This window comes from Alternaria dauci, chromosome 3 (genome assembly GCF_042100115.1).
Source record: "Alternaria dauci strain A2016 chromosome 3, whole genome shotgun sequence".
In the NCBI taxonomy this organism is placed as follows: Eukaryota; Fungi; Ascomycota; class Dothideomycetes; order Pleosporales; family Pleosporaceae; genus Alternaria; species Alternaria dauci.
Window position 1 is genome coordinate 2770481 of NC_091274.1, and position 17179 is coordinate 2787659.

At 53.5% G+C, this 17179-nt stretch overlaps 6 protein-coding genes across 6 annotated transcripts; 4 read left to right on the forward strand and 2 right to left on the reverse strand.

The window, feature by feature from the left end:
* Positions 1–126: 126 nt before the first annotated feature.
* ACET3X_004558 (uncharacterized protein) lies at positions 127–2023 on the forward strand (the record flags this gene model as incomplete). The annotated part of the gene is made up of 4 exons (XM_069450775.1): positions 127–286; positions 347–693; positions 752–862; positions 908–2023. 4 exons carry the CDS (start codon positions 127–129, stop codon positions 2021–2023), a joined length of 1734 nt encoding a protein of 577 aa, XP_069308536.1.
* A 2025-nt stretch (positions 2024–4048) lies between these two features.
* Positions 4049–7062, forward strand: ACET3X_004559 (uncharacterized protein; the record flags this gene model as incomplete). The annotated part of the gene is made up of 4 exons (XM_069450776.1): positions 4049–4096; positions 4279–4364; positions 4533–4905; positions 4954–7062. The coding sequence occupies 4 exons, from the start codon at positions 4049–4051 to the stop codon at positions 7060–7062; spliced, it is 2616 nt and encodes an 871-aa protein (XP_069308537.1).
* Positions 7063–8461: 1399 nt separating this feature from the next.
* On the forward strand, positions 8462–11090 carry ACET3X_004560 (uncharacterized protein; the record flags this gene model as incomplete). The annotated part of the gene is made up of 3 exons (XM_069450778.1): positions 8462–8560; positions 8615–10902; positions 10961–11090. The coding sequence occupies 3 exons, from the start codon at positions 8462–8464 to the stop codon at positions 11088–11090; spliced, it is 2517 nt and encodes an 838-aa protein (XP_069308538.1).
* A 675-nt stretch (positions 11091–11765) lies between these two features.
* On the reverse strand, positions 11766–12906 carry ACET3X_004561 (uncharacterized protein). Its single transcript, XM_069450779.1, has 3 exons — positions 12853–12906; positions 12207–12346; positions 11766–12067 (listed from the first exon to the last, which is right to left on the reverse strand). Exons 1-3 carry the CDS (start codon positions 12878–12880, stop codon positions 11897–11899), a joined length of 339 nt encoding a protein of 112 aa, XP_069308539.1. The 5' UTR covers positions 12881–12906; the 3' UTR covers positions 11766–11896.
* Positions 12907–13840: 934 nt separating this feature from the next.
* On the reverse strand, positions 13841–14863 carry ACET3X_004562 (uncharacterized protein; the record flags this gene model as incomplete). Its single annotated transcript, XM_069450780.1, has 1 exon — positions 13841–14863. One exon carries the CDS (start codon positions 14861–14863, stop codon positions 13841–13843), a length of 1023 nt encoding a protein of 340 aa, XP_069308540.1.
* A 1014-nt stretch (positions 14864–15877) lies between these two features.
* ACET3X_004563 (uncharacterized protein) lies at positions 15878–16867 on the forward strand (the record flags this gene model as incomplete). Its single annotated transcript, XM_069450781.1, has 1 exon — positions 15878–16867. The coding sequence occupies one exon, from the start codon at positions 15878–15880 to the stop codon at positions 16865–16867; it is 990 nt and encodes a 329-aa protein (XP_069308541.1).
* Positions 16868–17179: the final 312 nt, after the last annotated feature.

Sequence of the window (17179 nt, forward strand, 5' to 3'; positions counted from 1 at the left end):
TATGATGTCAGCTGTGGCTGAAGTCGTATAATACTTGGGGGCCATACTTAGGCATTCTATGATCTGGTCCTTATCATCGCTGTTCTTCTTTCTACCACTTATTTTTGTTAACAGATCCCGCGCGCAATGGACAGTACGCCACCGGTGCCTCTTCTTCCAATCAGGTCTAGAACGCGCTCCGTATCAATATCGTCCGACGAGGATAGTTTCGAGCCACCAGGCCGAAGTCCAGGGCATCAGAGCTTCGACGCAGAAGAAGGACATGATCCGTTGTTGAGTCGATCCGGTCCGCCATATCTCACCTATTGCGTGACGGCTTTCACCGCTAACTGCCGTCTTCAAATAGAGCAGGATGCGATCGCGAGAAACTCAAGACATTCGCCTTCACCCTCAAGCAGCGGAGGCACAACGATAGCACAGTCCGGTCCCACTTTACTCACAAAGAACGAGATTAGACATGCTTTACCAGGGCTAGTAAGCTGCGCGATCTCGTGGATTCTTATCGCGAGCTTCTACGCCTTGGTGTGGCTTCACAAGGATCGAGTTATCAGCCCCCACACAAAGTCAACTTTCGATGCGGCTGTGGTGGGGCTAGGTATCGTATTCGGGTTGAACGTCGCAAGCGGTTTCAAGCGAATCGCGCTCGATCTTCGATGGTGGATCTTGAATAGCAGAAAAAGATCAGGTCGCGAGGTATGTCGTGCGCAGTCTGCGATCAATAAGCATCCAAACCGCTTATACAGCAACCTAGGTCGAATCGATAATCCGGTGTGACAGCTTGACAGAACTTGCAAGACTCATGTTTGTCACCAGAGAGACGAAGATCAGGTTCATCTGCGGTTGCTGGCTATCATTGAATATTGTCAGTCTTTCTGGTAACCAAGTGGCGCATACTGACATGTTACAGCTAGTTCAAACGGCCATCGCAACGCTGAGTCTGACGTTATCCGGAGATCCAGGCCCCGCGGATATCTATCGTACGACAGGTCTATCAGACATGGCAGTCGCGAATATATCGAGATTTGCGCCATATCCTTCGCGGTTCTATAATCGCGAATTTGTTGAACGCCTTGCGGCTCATATACTCGGGGATATAGGAAGCAGCTATAATTACACCACGTTACCCGAGATAGCTCTGAGTGGCACTCCCTGGGCGGAGAATCCGGCAATGTTCTGGAACGCGACGGATCATTGGGAGTACGTCTTTCGTGACTCGGCAGTTCTAGACCCCACGTCAGCGGAAGAGAACGTCCCTTTGAGGGCCGTTTCGATCTATACAGATGATGTTGCAACTGCGTCTGGATCGTGTCGAACGCCGACATTTTGGGTCAACGAAACCGACCGTCTCCTGGTAATCAATGTCAACAGTACCGGAGAAGTCGTGTACTTTCCAGCTTCTTTGCTTGAGTCTGTCCTCTATCTTACCACGCCTGTTCTAGCCACACCGAACGCCGAGTGCGGGCCGGGATGTGGCACTGTCAAAGTCCTTGAGCAACCCGCTGGCCCACCTGTCCCTGGCTCAACGACATCGAGTTATGGATATTATTATTATGACTGTAACATAACAGTATCGGCACCGGAATATCTATCGACTACCAATGCCGCTGTTGCTGCTCAAGCCATTGCACTTTCAGGCGAGCGCCATCCAGAAATCTTTACATTAGGACCAGAGACAAGCGAATGGGGATCTTACACTTATGGCATGCCGTTCGGAGAACCTCAAAACAACAGTGCAGTAGCAATGGCAAGCCTGCTTTCACGATTCGCTATCGGCGTAGTTGCAGCAGCGGCAGAAACGAACCCAAAAGCGATCATCCAGGGACATGCGCCTGCACAAGGAGTCAGGATCCAGCTGCGTAATCCGGTGCTATTCAGTCTAATCCTCGTTGCCATCGGCCTGATTCAGTCGTGTCTGTTTGTTGTTGCAGTAAGGTTCGGTAGTAGGCTTGAGATCCCTGTTGTCGCGATTTCTCAACAGGATGAGATTCGGAAACACTTTGTCGTTGAGCCTGCGACCTCGTGAGCTGATAGTAATCCGCACGATACACAGACCTGGCTCTCATAGGATGCTTATATATCCCCGAGATTATCGTCCCGCGTTGGGTGATCAATGTTCGGAGACACCGACTGCTCCCGTCTACGGTTGGCTACGCAGCTCAGGTGTGGGCGATGAAGACGCTAAACTGCTCTTCACTTAGAGTCAGAGGGGCTCAAATGCTGCACCAGGGACCCGGGGCAAACATCGCGACGACTATTGCGAAAAACGTCTTCTCCAGCATTTCAAGTGTGCGGTGCCCCTTGGAAGCACAACGGTGTAATACAATGTGACCGTGCCAAGATGACGGAGCATCTAGGTAATCATGGACAAACCTTGAATGAGCAGACGGACCTCAAATGTCCTCGAGCTCTCGTAGCATGCGCAAGTACGGTCGTATTCGCGTCTACTCGTGAAGTTCGTTGAAGTTTGGTAGACTGCTGCAGCTCGACGTAATGTGCGCCATGGAGCGGGGCACGTAGCATGAACGACTCATGCAAGCGGTCACGGAGGAAGACGACATGTAGACTACAGTGCGCGGTATACCTTGAAAGCGCGAAGCTATATATTAGCTGTCACATTCATCCAGTTGAGATCGTCGCGCTAGAAGCCCGGTTCTTGGGTATCGCTAGGGTATTCTTAGGACGCGTAGCGAATCCGGCTAGTAGTGCCTCCAAGTATCAGAGTTTGCAAGCTACCGATGTAACTTGAGGAAAACTTGAAGTCAAAGGTACATCACACCATCTTTGACTTGGTGACTAATGGAGTGACAAAGCCAAGTCTGCGGACTACTGGTTACATGCCGAGCGTTCTGCCGACGGAGCGCGATGCCGCCTTGTGTTGGCGCGATACTGCTCTGAGGCAAGAGAGTAACACAACTGGGTCAGCATCGGAGACAGGTTACTCTGATAAGTTACGTGACGTTAGTGACTTTCCCATGTACCACCTGCCATGTGGGGCAGTCCACGAGAGCATCCTGGTGCTTACTAGATCATCCGGTGGAAGAGTTCTCAAGGGCATCCGACCGGTTACTTACTTGCTAGAAATCAAACGCCGAGGCAGCGATCGGGACGTAACTTTGAGCTTACGAACGGATCCAAGTCTTTAAGCAGTATCGCCGAAGATTCGCCAATGTATAATGCGGGTGCTCCTTGAAAATACTGGGTCTCCTCCGAGGAGCCATACCGCTCGATTGTACAGCCCAACGGAGTGTCGGACCTCACATCAGGCGCTACCGTGTAGTTGCTAGACACCAAGGCTTGCGACGATGGGGCGGAGTTGGTCGAAAACTGGCATACGACATCGACCCCGCACTGCTTGTCTTGTTATGGGCTTGGAGGTTGTGTATCAGCCAAGTAGCTCGCCTCACGCACCTCCAAATCCAATCTTGGCCACTTTGTGGCGCTCGGAAAGGGCTTTTGAGAGGAGCTTATATGCACGACCAGGGTTGACGTAGGTATATGACGATGTACACGGCCGGGGTAATTGAGCGCGACCGTGCACACAGCTCAACGGCAACGGGACAGAAGCAATAGTCCTCGTTTTCCCTGGTGAAGCTTCCCGGATGTGGTGCAGCTGCAGCTAGGCCATAGTCGTTATGTATATGCAGGACGTTTGACTGCACAGAGCGCATGTGATGGGAATCCCAAGGACACATCGGGGACAGAAGACAGAGCGGAGGCCCCGGATTCGGCGCCATCGAGTCATTGAGGACACCAAGGGCGGAGATCAGCAGGTTCTGCACACGCTCCCCGCGAAAAAAAAAGAGGCGGCGGCTTGCGCCTGGGGTTGTCACGGCGCATGGTACTAGGGGACGGGTAGCTGGGGAAGCTATACCCTGCCCTTGTCACTTGCTGCTCATCGCAGTGAATAAAGGGTGTCATGGTGCCGTGAGATTTGGCCTGTGTCTGCGAGCGCTTTCAACTCCTACTTACATGGTAGTACAGTAGTTTTAATTATTACTGTGTACTTGTGCCTCTCACCTCGCGCTTCACAGCCAGCCAAACAGACGTCATGCTGTGGCTTGCACAAGCATTATTGGCGGGCCTTGCCCACGCCCAGGTACGTTCATTCATTCTGTAACTACACGTCACAACAGCGTCCTCGCTGCGAGACAATCATATCAGAGCTGCAGCAATGCTTCCCGATTTTGCGCATCTTTTCGTGGCTCTCTTCCCATTCTTCCGTGCAGTACAATTCAACGTTGCAGCCGTGTTTACTAGCCGCCGCTGACAGTAAACAAGTATTCTAACGACACCACACCGGGCGCAAACGACACCAGCGGCAGTCCCTTGGACTTTGCTGAGAGTCCGCCCTTCTACCCATCTCCGTACGTACAGCCTGGACGTCCTGCGCGATGCGATCTGCGAGAAGTAGGCTTGACAAGTGTGGGGATGAGCGAAGGAGCGCAGGGTCCACTTAGTCGCCCACACCGGCAGTCGCATTGCGCGAGACTTTATTCCGACACCCGAAGACGGCTTTACTGACTTCAGAATAGCTGGGTAGGAGACACTACCGCCGACTGGGCCGATGCCATCACCAAGGCAAAGGCGTTCGTCAGCCAGCTGACCCTTCTCGAGAAGGTCAACCTCACCACTGGAACAGGATGGCAGAGCGAGGCCTGCGTCGGCAACGTCGGATCCATTCCACGTCTCGGCTTCGACGCCCTCTGCTTGCAAGACAGCCCTCTGGGAATCCGCTTCGCAGACTACGTCTCTGCTTTCCCAGCAGGAGGCACCATCGCGGCGTCATGGGACCGTGGCGAGTTCTACCTCCGTGGTTACCAGATGGGTCAGGAGCACCGCGCAAAGGGTGTTGATGTGCAACTTGGTCCCGCCATTGGCCCTCTTGGCCGCCACGCCAAGGGCGGTGTAAGTGCACCAACTTCATCGCTTTGATTTTTACTGACATGTACGCAGCGTAACTGGGAAGGTTTTTCGCCCGACCCCGTCTTGACTGGCCATGCTGTCGCCGACACCGTTCGTGGTATTCAGGATGCCGGTGTGATCGCTTGCACCAAGCACTACATCATGAACGAGCAGGAGCATTTCCGCCAGCCCGGGCAATTCCAAGACTTTGGCTTCGTCGATGCGCTCAGCTCCAACTTGGACGACAAGACTCTGCACGAGCTGTACTTGTGGCCCTTTGCCGATGCCATCCGTGCTGGAACTGGCGCCATCATGTGCTCTTACAACAAGGTCAACAACTCGCAGGTTTGCCAGAACTCGTACCTCCAGAACTACATCCTGAAGGGCGAGCTCGGCTTCCAGGGCTTCATCGTGTCTGATTGGGATGCTCAGCACTCTGGTGTTTCTTCCACGCTTGCCGGTTTGGACATGACCATGCCTGGTGACACAGACTTCAACTCTGGCCAGTCCTTCTGGGGACCCAACCTCACAATCTCCGTTCTCAACGGCACCCTTCCTCAATGGCGTCTTGACGATGCCGCTGTCCGCATCATGGCCGCCTACTACTACGTTGGTCTTGACGAGTCCATTCCCGTCAACTTCGACAGCTGGCAGCGCGATACATACGGATACGAGCACTTCTACGGAAAGGCTGGCTACGGGCTCATCAACCAGCACATTGATGTCCGCATGGATCACTTCCGCTCCATCCGTCGCACTGCTGCCAAGTCGACCGTCTTGCTCAAGAACTCTGGCGTTCTCCCTCTTACCGGAAACGAGAAGTGGACTGCTGTGTTCGGTAACGACGCTGCTGAGAACGAGTACGGCCCCAACGGATGCCCTGACCGCGGCTGCAACAACGGTACTCTGGCCATGGGCTGGGGTTCGGGAACTGCTGACTTTCCTTACCTTGTCACTCCTCTCGAGTCTATCAAGCGCGAGGTTACTGACAACGGCGGTGTCGTTACTTCTGTTACCGATAACTATGCCTACACCCAGATCCAAGCCATGGCTAGCCAAGCTGACACCGCTATTGTTTTTGTCAACTCCAACGCCGGTGAGGGTTACATCACCGTGGATGGTAATGCTGGCGACCGCAACAACCTTACTCTGTGGCAGGGTGGCGAGACTCTGATCCAGAACGTCACTGCGCTATGCAACAACACCATTGTTGTCATTCACTCGGTTGGCCCCGTCCTTCTTAACAGCTTCTACGAGAACGAGAACGTCACCGCCATTCTCTGGGCTGGTCTCCCTGGCCAAGAGTCTGGTAACGCCATCGCCGATATCCTATACGGACGTGAGAACCCCGGTGGCAAGCTTCCTTTCACTTTCGGCAGCTCTGCAGCTGAGTACGGTCCTGACGTAATCTACGAGCCCACCAACGGCAACGGCAGCCCACAGGCCAACTTTGACGAGGGTGTTTTTATCGACTACCGTGCCTTTGACAAGAACGACATCACTCCTGTCTACGAGTTTGGCTTCGGGCTTTCCTACACTACCTTTGAATACTCTGACATCAAGGTCGAGAAGGTTGCAGCCGCCCCGTACGAGCCTACCACTGGCCAGACTATCGCCGCGCCCACTCTTGGCAACTTCAGCCGTGATGTCGAGGAATACCAGTTCCCTGCCAATACTACCCGCCCGGCTACCTACATCTTCCCCTACCTCAACTCGACCGACTTTGCTGAAGCGTCGCAAGACCCCCAGTATGGTGTCGAGTACACCTGGCCTGCCGGTTCCACTGACGGCTCGCCTCAGGCTCGCATCGCCGCTGGCGGTGCTCCAGGTGGTAACCCTGCTCTCTGGGACGTCCTTTTCACCGTCGAGGCCACCATCACCAACAACGGCACTGTCTCTGGTGACGAGGTTGTGCAGGCCTACATTGCGCTTGGTGGACCTGAGGACCCCAAGGTGCAGCTTCGTGGCTTTGACCGCTTGAGCATCCAGGCCGGCCAGAGCGCTACATTCCACGCCGACATCACGCGCCGTGATATCAGCAACTGGGACGTTGCCTCACAGAACTGGGTCATTTCCGAGTACCCCAAGACGGTATACGTCGGTGCTAGCTCGCGCAAGTTACACCTCAGCGCTGAGCTTGACACCAGCGACTACGTGTAGAAAAAGTCATGGCGGAGTAATGTGTCTTGGTTATATCAACCTTCAGCCCTTAATTGTCTAGTCGTAGCTAGTATTATGAAGACATGATTCTTGGATATATGATGGCATGAACGTGGTGAAATGAAGTGCACATGCCTCGCCTATCGAATGCCATGGTGAAACCGCCACACCCATAGCTGGACAGATCGAGAGCACACGCCCATCGTCCCTCATCCCTTTGGATTGAGGGGTAAAGCCGTATCGCGGGCCGGGGTGGCTTCGGCGCGGAGCTTCGATGACGATGTAGAGTCAACAAACGCGTCTACGAGGTCACGAATGCAGCTAACGGGATGCAAAATCAATGCGTCACGCGACGCAGGACCCGGGGGTCGCGATTGCATGCAGGGCGTCGGACAGACGTTTCTAGGACGTTCTCCATGGCTGTATAGTAAAGTACAGCAGGCGAGTGAGTAAGCGTCAGCGGATGGAAGCGGCAACGATTGGCGACTTTTTGGTGTTGGTGTGGGCCGTTGGTAGCGATCCTGTTGGCGGCATGCGAACGGTTTTCAAGCCCTGATGCATAGCGTCATTGTTTGCTTGGCGAATCGAACGCGCACAGTTTGCCAGCGATTTGGGGCCGCGAGGTGCAGAACAGAAAAGCGTAGAGTACAGCGCCAGGAAACAGATGTCGTATGGTCACGGTCTCATCGCATACCGTCGCAGGGCATGCATGCGAGATCCGGGTCGCCTAGGCGCAATTCGGGCGCGCGCTCAGCTACCGCGTTATTTTGATCACGGGCTTCCAAGGCTGTGCGCACGGATAGCAGCTTGGTATCCATCGCCCAAGGCGACGTAATTTGTCCCCCTTCTGCGGCTCTGCTCCATTATCTCTCTATCGATAGCCAATTCACTATCCCGACCTCTTCACGCGCTTCGGCCAACTGCCATCACCACCCCCCGCACGCGTCGCGCATTGTTTGGCTGCAGATTGAGGTCATCGCCACGTTGCGCTAGCCAGCAAGTCGCGTCGTGCTTGAATAACAAACACCTGGAAACGTCGACGCTTCCGACGCCGACCGCACTCTTCCTGCTCGTCACCACCCAGCTGCGACGCCTGCTCTCGGACCGCTCCCGCACCCTGCCAGACGCCTTCCCATTGCGCGCATTGCATTGGAAACCCAGACCCATCGTTTCGCGGTAAGCAGCACCCCATTTGCGCGTGTGTCGAGTCTCTTGGTGGGGCGGGCGGGCGGACTGGCTGGTATTCGCACCCGTCTATGTGGCTGGCTCGTCCCTCCCATGGTCCGCTGTCACCACTACCACGACCCCCACGGCCACCACAAACAAATACCCTATTTATGTACATAACCCTCGCTGATTCTCTCCTCTCTCCGTACAGAGTCCCGCGCCCGCATGCAACATGTCGACTCGCCGAACTGGACTCCGCTCACGTAGAGACGCTCAGCAGCAGTCTGAGCCTGACACGCCAGATGCCACGCCCTCGCGGAAGCGCAGGCGGGTGAGCAGCCCAACTACTACCAGTGTTGCGGCGAACTTGTACTCACTTGCACAGTTGAATGGCTCCGCCCAAGAGGCGCCTGCCCCGGCCGCCGCAGACCCTCCCCGTACACGCATCACCGAGTCGGTCGCTAGCAACGACTCTAACACGACACTGCCCAACGGCGGCGACGCAGACACTATGGACCCCATAGAGCGCCAGAACGTCGTCATTGCTGCCCTCCGCGTGCCCAGCTATGTGCCCAACGCCGCCATTGACTATGCCAACGACCTGCAGTCGCAGCGCAATGAGGGCAAGAACATTGCGGCCTTTGCCAAGATTGCTGCGCGCGACTGGTGCTTCTTCGTTCAGGACACGCAGGTTAGAATCGGCCGTGTCGACTCGAGAGAACGCAACAACCAGCAGAGCTCCCAGCCTGATATCGCCGGCCTGCCTCCTAGTGAGCCCTATCGCCAGGACTGGGGCGTGCACATTGACCTTGGCCCTGAGCGCCAGATCTCCCGCGTCCACGCCGAGATCAACTTCGAGATTGATGACCAGCAGTGGTACATCACAGTCAACAGCCGCAACGGCCTCAAGCTCGACGACCGCCATCTGACCAGAGGAGACAAGGCGCCCCTACATTCGGGAATCTGCATTAGCATCATGAGCACACAGATGCTGTTCCTACTTGCCAACCAAGAGGACCACTTCCACCCCATGTTGTGGCGTCAGGTCAAGAGCGAGGACGCTGCTGAGTCTGACAACGACGGCAACCCGCCACCCAAGTCGCATCAGCATGCCCATCCTAGCGGCCCTACACCCAAGCGCGACCAGTACGATCCGTTCCCTCCGTCTTCACATCCTCGCCACAAGCACCAATCTTCACAAGCATACTATAACCAAATGACATCCACACCTGGCTACCACCAACCTGGCACACCGATGACTCTCCGCGGCGACAAGGACCCGCGCGGAAAAGGCTCGCCTGCCACCTTTTCTCGCGCTGTTGTGCTGGAGACTGGAGACAATACCGACTATAGTTTGGACGCCAACAAAGACATCAAGCCGCCCCACAGCTATGCCCAGCTCATCGGTCAAGCAATCCTCAGCAGCGAGGAAGAGATGCTCACGCTTGCGAACATATACGATTACATCAAATCTCGGTATGCCTTCTTCCGCCACACAAACAGTGGCTGGCAGAACAGCATTAGACACAACTTGTCTCTCAACAAGTCGTTTGCCAAGGTTGCACGCCGTACCGATGAGCCGGGCAAGGGCATGAAGTGGAAGATTGCGGATTCTGAAAAAGAAGAGTTCATCAAGAAGCAGCTGCTGAATCCTCGCAAAGGCGGTGGTGTACAAATCGGATACCGCATAGAAGGCTCAGGGCCTAGTTCACCCGCGCTGGGGAACCCGTCCCAGGCTACCGAGCGCCTTGTTGGTGCATTGGAGTGTGATACTCGCAGCACTCAATACCCTCCTCGTATCAAGTCGCCTCCACGATCTGCTACGCCTCCGCTTTCGTCCGTTCCCATGGCGAACGAATCGTACACCCCAGATCGCGGCCCGCGTCCGTTTGGAGGCTTCAAACAATCACCAACTATACGCGAGCAGGATCGCTTCGTTACTCCGGCTAAGCGTCTTATGTATGGTGCCAACGAAAGCCAAGGTCTTCCCCATATCAAGCAGGACGAACGCAACCTGGAATCCTCACCTGGTGTAGACCCCGTCAAACAAAGCGTCCCTGGAATGAAGACTGATGTAGGAAACTCACCACCGACTCTGTACTCGGATGCCGGATCACATCATATGAGCGGTGGCTACGACGCTGGGCGAATGAACAACGCGCTTGTAACTCCACTCGTCTCTCGTCATGCGCCTCGTCTCGCACCTCCCAGCACTGCGCAGATGCCTAGCCAGTACATGGCCTTTTCTAGCCCCGCACCTTTCTGGAAATTCGTCGACCTCCCCAGCACACCCGCCAAAGCACCCCTCGAGTTGAGTCCTATCAAACTGCAACGTCCAGACTTCAAGGACGGCGATGACGAGGACCATCCTAGTTCACCGCCCATGCTGCCAGACAATAGTGCAGAGCCTGAAGACGAGGAAGACCGAGACCAAGATGCCGACGACAAAGCCGACGAAGACGAGGATGTCGGTCCGGAGAGTCCAAGCCGGACCGTCTCTCGACCTGTCAGTCGTCGGGACCTTGGAAGTCAGCATCAGCGCTCGCGGTCAAATAGCCATGTCAACGGACTTGGATTGGGCATTGTTGGCAACGGAGGAATGGTCCGTGGCGCTAGCTTGACAAGCTTCGAGGAAGAGGCCGAGCCTGAGGAGGAGAGCTACGATCTTTCAAAGTAAGTCTCATTATCGTACTTTACTGTTAATAGAAAGTGGTATACTGACATATAACAGGGGTTTCCAGAAAATCGGCTCTTTCCACCGCAGCATGGCGCAAGCTCACGGCCTCGGCAGTATCGGTAGTCGGGCTACGGCTACACCGCCTCCTCATATGAGTCGCACAAGTGTTCCTGCGAACATGTAGGATTCATCGGAGGAACTCACGACAATATATCAGCACTCTTGTGTCGCGCTGTGGTACCACATCCACGGTTTCGACCACTGAGGTTATGGGGATACGTCTTATTCCAGTCGTTCTTACGCCCGCCAATATCTCTATATCGCCAGGCTGGAGCCATAAGGATCCCAAGACAATCTTACGCTTGCTACGAAGAAGGAAGGTTGATTATGGATGGTTTTACGACGGTCTTTCTCTTTTGCTGTTGATTAACGTTTGCGAGGACATGTTTATCAGCATGGAGTTTGAAGGTTGTGGATTTTATTCGCTGTATCATTTATTTCCCGTCGCATTACGCTTTGTCGCATGCTTATCGCGTCGAACGATCATTTCACTCCGCTATGGCGTTTATGAGCGATAGCATCAAGTGCATCTGGGAAGCGTTATGATAACGATTGCCTGGCCAGTCTCTTCGGTTTTGCATCTTTCAGAGAGCGGATAGCATGTGGTATTCGGATGGCAGAGGTGGAGAGGAGTACGAAAACATCAGTAGTATTAGAGAAATGAAAGTATATTCGTAATTTTGGGGTTGACTTGGTTATTTGATGATTGCGTGTGACGAGGGTAGTATGCAAAAGAATATTTGAACATACATCACTCAATCAGTATAGAAATATACACACACGCATCAACACGAAAAATGGCTTACTCTCTTCTAATTGCAATTCCTTCAACTACTCGTGCAAATACATATGCTACGGTAAACTCCCCCCTTTCACTCTCTTCTCAAACCCCCTTGGCTGTGCCCCTCAGACCATGGCGTATTTCTAATTCTAGTTGATCTCCTTATGCGGGAACCACTTGCTCGCCTTGAGATTCTTTTCCTCGAGCGGCGCATCCAAGACACCCAATCGCCTTATCTCGCCTGCTGAGGGTGCATCGTCGCGTTTCATGTTGGCTTCAGCTTTGCGGTACGCGGCTTGGAGGGCGAGGGTACGAGCAGCCTGGCAAGAATTTTTGCGTTAGCACGATTCAAGACTGGGGTGGATGATGGTTGGGAAGACATGGGGTAAGGGAAAAGGACCAGGAAGATAGGGATTGGTTCCATGTGTTTCCGAGTGGTTGGAAACATGGCGTACGCACCTCCTTCTTGTGGTGGAGACACTCGTAGTAGTCCTCAAGCACGGGGGCACATTTTGCTTTGCCCGAATCGTCCTCGGCGTTTGTGTTGGTGGTGTAGCATGCGAGGACTTCTTGCCAGAAGGGGAAGCAGCGGGATGGGCCTGGGAGATCGTGTTAGTACTGGTCCAGAGTTTGGCTTCGGAAATCTGTGGTTAGAGAGCTTTGAAGGGCTGTGGTGCGCATGAGAGGGTCGGCGGATGCGGGGAATCGGGGCAAGCGGGTGGCTGGCCCTGGCAACGTGGGAGCAGGTGTGTCTTCTGGGATATGGTGCCGTGCTTTTGGAGTTGAGAGAGTCTCTCCGGGCTAGGGATGGTGTGATTCGTCGTGTTTGCGCGCGTTGGTCATGCTGTAGAAGCAGCGGTGTCTTCGTTCAACTGCGGCTTGCCTGCGAACGAATGTTGCTGTCGGATCGACGTCCACTCGTTTCTTCCATGTATATCCACAGGGCTCGTGATTTCCACGTGTGTAGTTGCGTCGTGAGGTCGTCGTTGTCGCTCTTCGCATTCGTTCAAGATTCGATCGTCGTGATGCCATTGCGCTCAGTTCGGTGCCTCCGCCGCCCTCAAAAGCCCCCAGAAACAATCTTCGAGAAGTGAGTTCTACGTACCACCAGCGAGTCCGTATCCTGAAGCCATTGTCGCGGTGTTTAAGTGGGGTCTCCAGTCGCGAGGTGCAGCTGTGTGAACTCGGCCAGCTTGGGTTACGTCAGCAGCGCACGGCCCCTTGTTTGCAATGCACGCAATGCCGTTGGTGAGTCGTGTCGTTCACGTCCGACTCCCTTACTAGGTCACCACCACTCATCTCGACATATGCTGGACGCATTGTCTCCTAGCTGATAATGTTGCTTCTTGCAGAGCTTTTCCAGATCTTGATGGTTCACCGATGCTGCGTTCGAAAGCAGTCACAGGGACGTTCGGACGCCGTACTCATCATACGCTGACGATGCGCTGCGGACATGCAAGCCTGTTCCCACACGTCGCTATTTGTTTGTTGCATATGTGAGAATGCGCTGTAGCCACATACCCTGGTTTCATGGATCATTTGCCATGTCTTTCTAGACCAGCTTACCGGGCTATAACCTTTCAACGACGTTCTTCGCATCCGATACGCGCGCTCCCGCCGCACTCTTTGTCAAGCCTCGGTCACAGAGCGATAACGAGTACTACGCTTGGAGAAATGCCCTTGATCTCTCAACAGTCAGTCCGATGCGTGAAAGTCCTTGCTGATAGTAGAGAGGAAGCTTCCAACAACATGTCTTCCATAGAGGTAAAGTATGTCGGGTGCCTCTATATCCTTACGGCGGGCTGGATACAAATGGCCGATCACCAGGAGAAAGCGGAGCCATGGTCTTGCTGGACACCTACGAGATGCAACAAACGCGAGCACATGGCAAAGAGTCCAGATTCCATTCGATTCAACAATATAGGTACAGCTCTTTATTCTTGTTCTAGCTACCTTGCCTGGATACTACCGAGATCCGGAAATCGAGAAGCTAACCCATAAGGCCTACGTGTATCTTCCAAAGCTGGGGTCATATAGAACCCAACTATCGCAAGCTCACACGAATCCCTTGCTCCAAACACTGGAACCCACGCCTATGTAGTGGGTACGTTGATACCTCGGACACGGCGGAGGTATGCAGCCTCGTCTGGCTTCCACTTCTTCTTCCCCGGCTCCGCCATCTTGGCCTTGACATGCGCCGCCAATTCAGCATCCTTCTTCTTCTGCGCATCCCACTTGGCCTGCTGGGTTGCCTGTTTCTCCTCCGCTTTCTTCTGACGCTGCTGATGTATTACCCTACCAGCCTCTTCCCGACGCTGGGCCTCCGCATCAAATCGATTCTTCCTATCAATATAGGCCTGGTGCTTCCGGATCTTCTCTTTGGCCTCTTCGACCGCGACACCAAAGCGCTCGTTGGACTTCAAGTACGCCTTGTAGTCATCGAAGTCCGGGATTTGGCGTTCATGGTCCAGTTTCGCGATGCAGTTTACGACCTTGCGGAAGATGCTATCGCCCACCGAGCTCTGCACGGCAGAGATCGCGTCAATATCGTTGTACGACGGAAGACAATTGGAGCTGAGACGTGCCCAGTACCAATTAAAAATATGCTTGGTGTAGGTGTTCATCCCGAGGTAGTCTGCGACACTACACAGCTGGAGATCCAAGTACGTTGACTTGTACGAGGCCAAGCCCGTCGGAAACTTGTTCCAGGTAGTAATATCGGTAAAATGTTTCACGATATCCTTTACCGGCTGGAGCTCAAGGTTCGCAGGCAGCTCGATGACCTTTGACTCGGTGCCGTTGGTATCTGCCACCATTTCTTTCTTGGTGGACGTGGCACGGAAGAGAGCGATCGGCATGTCTGCAACGAAGTTGCCCTCGCTGTCGACAATCTGGACCTTGGGTCCTTTGGCCAGGAACTTGCGGTCACCGAATGACAAGCCGTAGATCTTGCCAGCATCTATAGCCTTGATCTCGGCTTCTTGTTGACGCGCCTTTGGACCAGGAGCGGTAACAAAAGCGTTGGTGAGAATGGATGAGCCAGTCGTCGGAGGTGCCATGGGCGTCTTCTTTGTGTCTCTAGTAGCGAGCATCTGAGCCATTGATGGCGGTGCCATGTCTACGCTGTAGTTCTGACAATAGAAGTCGGAGTCGTGGTGATCGTTGTGGATTGGGGTTGTTGTGCTGGTTGAAAGCAGATGTCGTTGCTGGTAGTGGAAGAGTTAGGTAGAAGAAAATGGGGGAATATATACTTGGAAGGAGGTGCCGGGATGGCAGTGAATTAATCACAAGTTCGGGTTACTGGGTACCTAGAATCTGCGAGTGGCCATGCTCACACACCAGTCAGTGTCGGGCAACTGCTTTCACGGCTTCGACCGGATTCATTGTACGTACAACTGCGTCACCCGATCAGATGTTTCACCCGCGGCACACTTCTTCCGTTTGCGGTCCATCTCTGTGAGAGCCTCTGCTAGGTATGGAGCATATGGATTCCGGAAGCTGTGAATGGCTCGTCGGTCATGGGCCATCGCTATACCGTGGCTGAATGAATACCCACGTCACAATGTTATGGTTTCTGCTCAAGGGAATCATTTACAGCATATTGAGCTGCAGATTGATCAGTGCCCTTCGAGTGATCAAGAGAAACTTGGACAGTCACTCACCTTGACCAGGGTAGTGAAGGCGTAATGCTCCTTCTCGTTGCCCCACGAGTAGGGCGGAAGTCGCCCCCCCTAAATGCACGCACCATATGTTGGCGTTTGTTCCTCAATTGTCGCTTTGCCTCTTCGTTTCTTCCGTTGGAGTACAGAAGCAATCGATTGCTGCTTGGAGGATGCTGACTGTATAGTATAACGCTAGTCGGAATGGGAAGCAGCTAATAACAACAATGTGAGATAGCTCTTTCACAAATCTTTCAGTATGCTGGTGCCTCATTCCAATAATCACTCTGCTATGGCAGGACTATTATGAATGAATGCTTCGACAGATTTTCCCTTTTGGTATATAAACCCTTACCCGCTTTTACATTACTCTGTTCACGACAACACTGAACAGTATTCTCAACCTAAAATTGTCTCACTCTCACAATACTCTCGAACCATTTTCAGTGTACTCAACAACAAAGTCTCATAATGACTAAAATCGGAACGAATATCAACAACGCCAATGCTGCGCGCATGGCTAACAACCAACCTCAAGAGCATAATGTCCCTGGTGGCCTCTGGTACGTCCAAGATCTTGGCTATATTAGGCGCCAGACTTTGGTATCTGGCGAGAAGGTCCAGTTTGTCGACCACCTGGGCAAGGTCATCACATCTGGAAAGCAAGTTCTTGAGATGCCATCCGCCCTGTTCAAGGCCGTCTCGGAGAAGCACGACCTTGTTGTCGATGGCAAAATTGTAGTACCAGAGAACATCAACGTCGATGCCGCGAAGAGGGTCGTCAAGTTGGTACTGGAATTACCTTCTTCTAGGAAGGTGTATCAGTTCCAGAAGTACGTGGTAAACGATGCTCAGGGTCAGCCCATCAAGAATGCCGAGGACCCTTTCCAAGACCTACATCTTTGCTGCGCCGCAGACGCCTTTGGTATGGGCTCATTCACTCAAGGCATCTTCAACAGCTTCTACAGTCGCCTTCGTGATACTATCCCATCGAAGGCCATCATTGACATGATCACCGCCGCCAGCAACCCGACCGGTGACAAACTGTTCAAGCAAATGGCTTATACCATCGCGAAGAAGCTTCACGAGAAGACCTTCACGACTGGCGACATGTTCGAGCAGCACTACCTTCCCACCAACCCTAGTCTTTCCGAAGCCGTCTACGACATCATCCTCGGGTTCAAGGAGAAGACGATCCGTGTCGCCGAGTACCAGGAACGTGTGGCCAAGCGCCAAGTACTCGCTGCGAAAGATGAAGAGCGTCAGCGTCGGAACAGGGAATACAACGCGCTGAAGGAAGAACATGAGAAAATGACTGCTGAGAAAGCTGCTCAATTGTCGGCAGCTGGCGAGTCTTATCGGCAGAAGCTTCGCGAGGGTAAAAAGAACTTCACCCCGCTCGAGGCGAGCTATGCTTGGAAGGTGACTGGGAAGCGCGTTGCTTCCACGGGTAGTAACTGAACAAGCGTGCTTCCGAGTAATTTGCTATATGTTCAGCAATCGATGGGATGAGCGACAGGCGGCGGCAGAAGGTCGGGTGACACGTGTACAGCTTCTGGTCTGATATTCCCCTTGTGCGCTTGGAGATACACGGTCATGAAGTAGAAAGGATTATTGCAAAGGCTAGACACGAATGTGAACTGAGAATTGAGAAGCTATATGTATTCACAAGCTGTTGGAGATTGCTGCCAACGTTGAGTCTTGATGACGTGACTGACGCACGAGCTCTTTGCTAATGCCATGTGCAGACGAACCCAGCCCAGCGAACCAAAA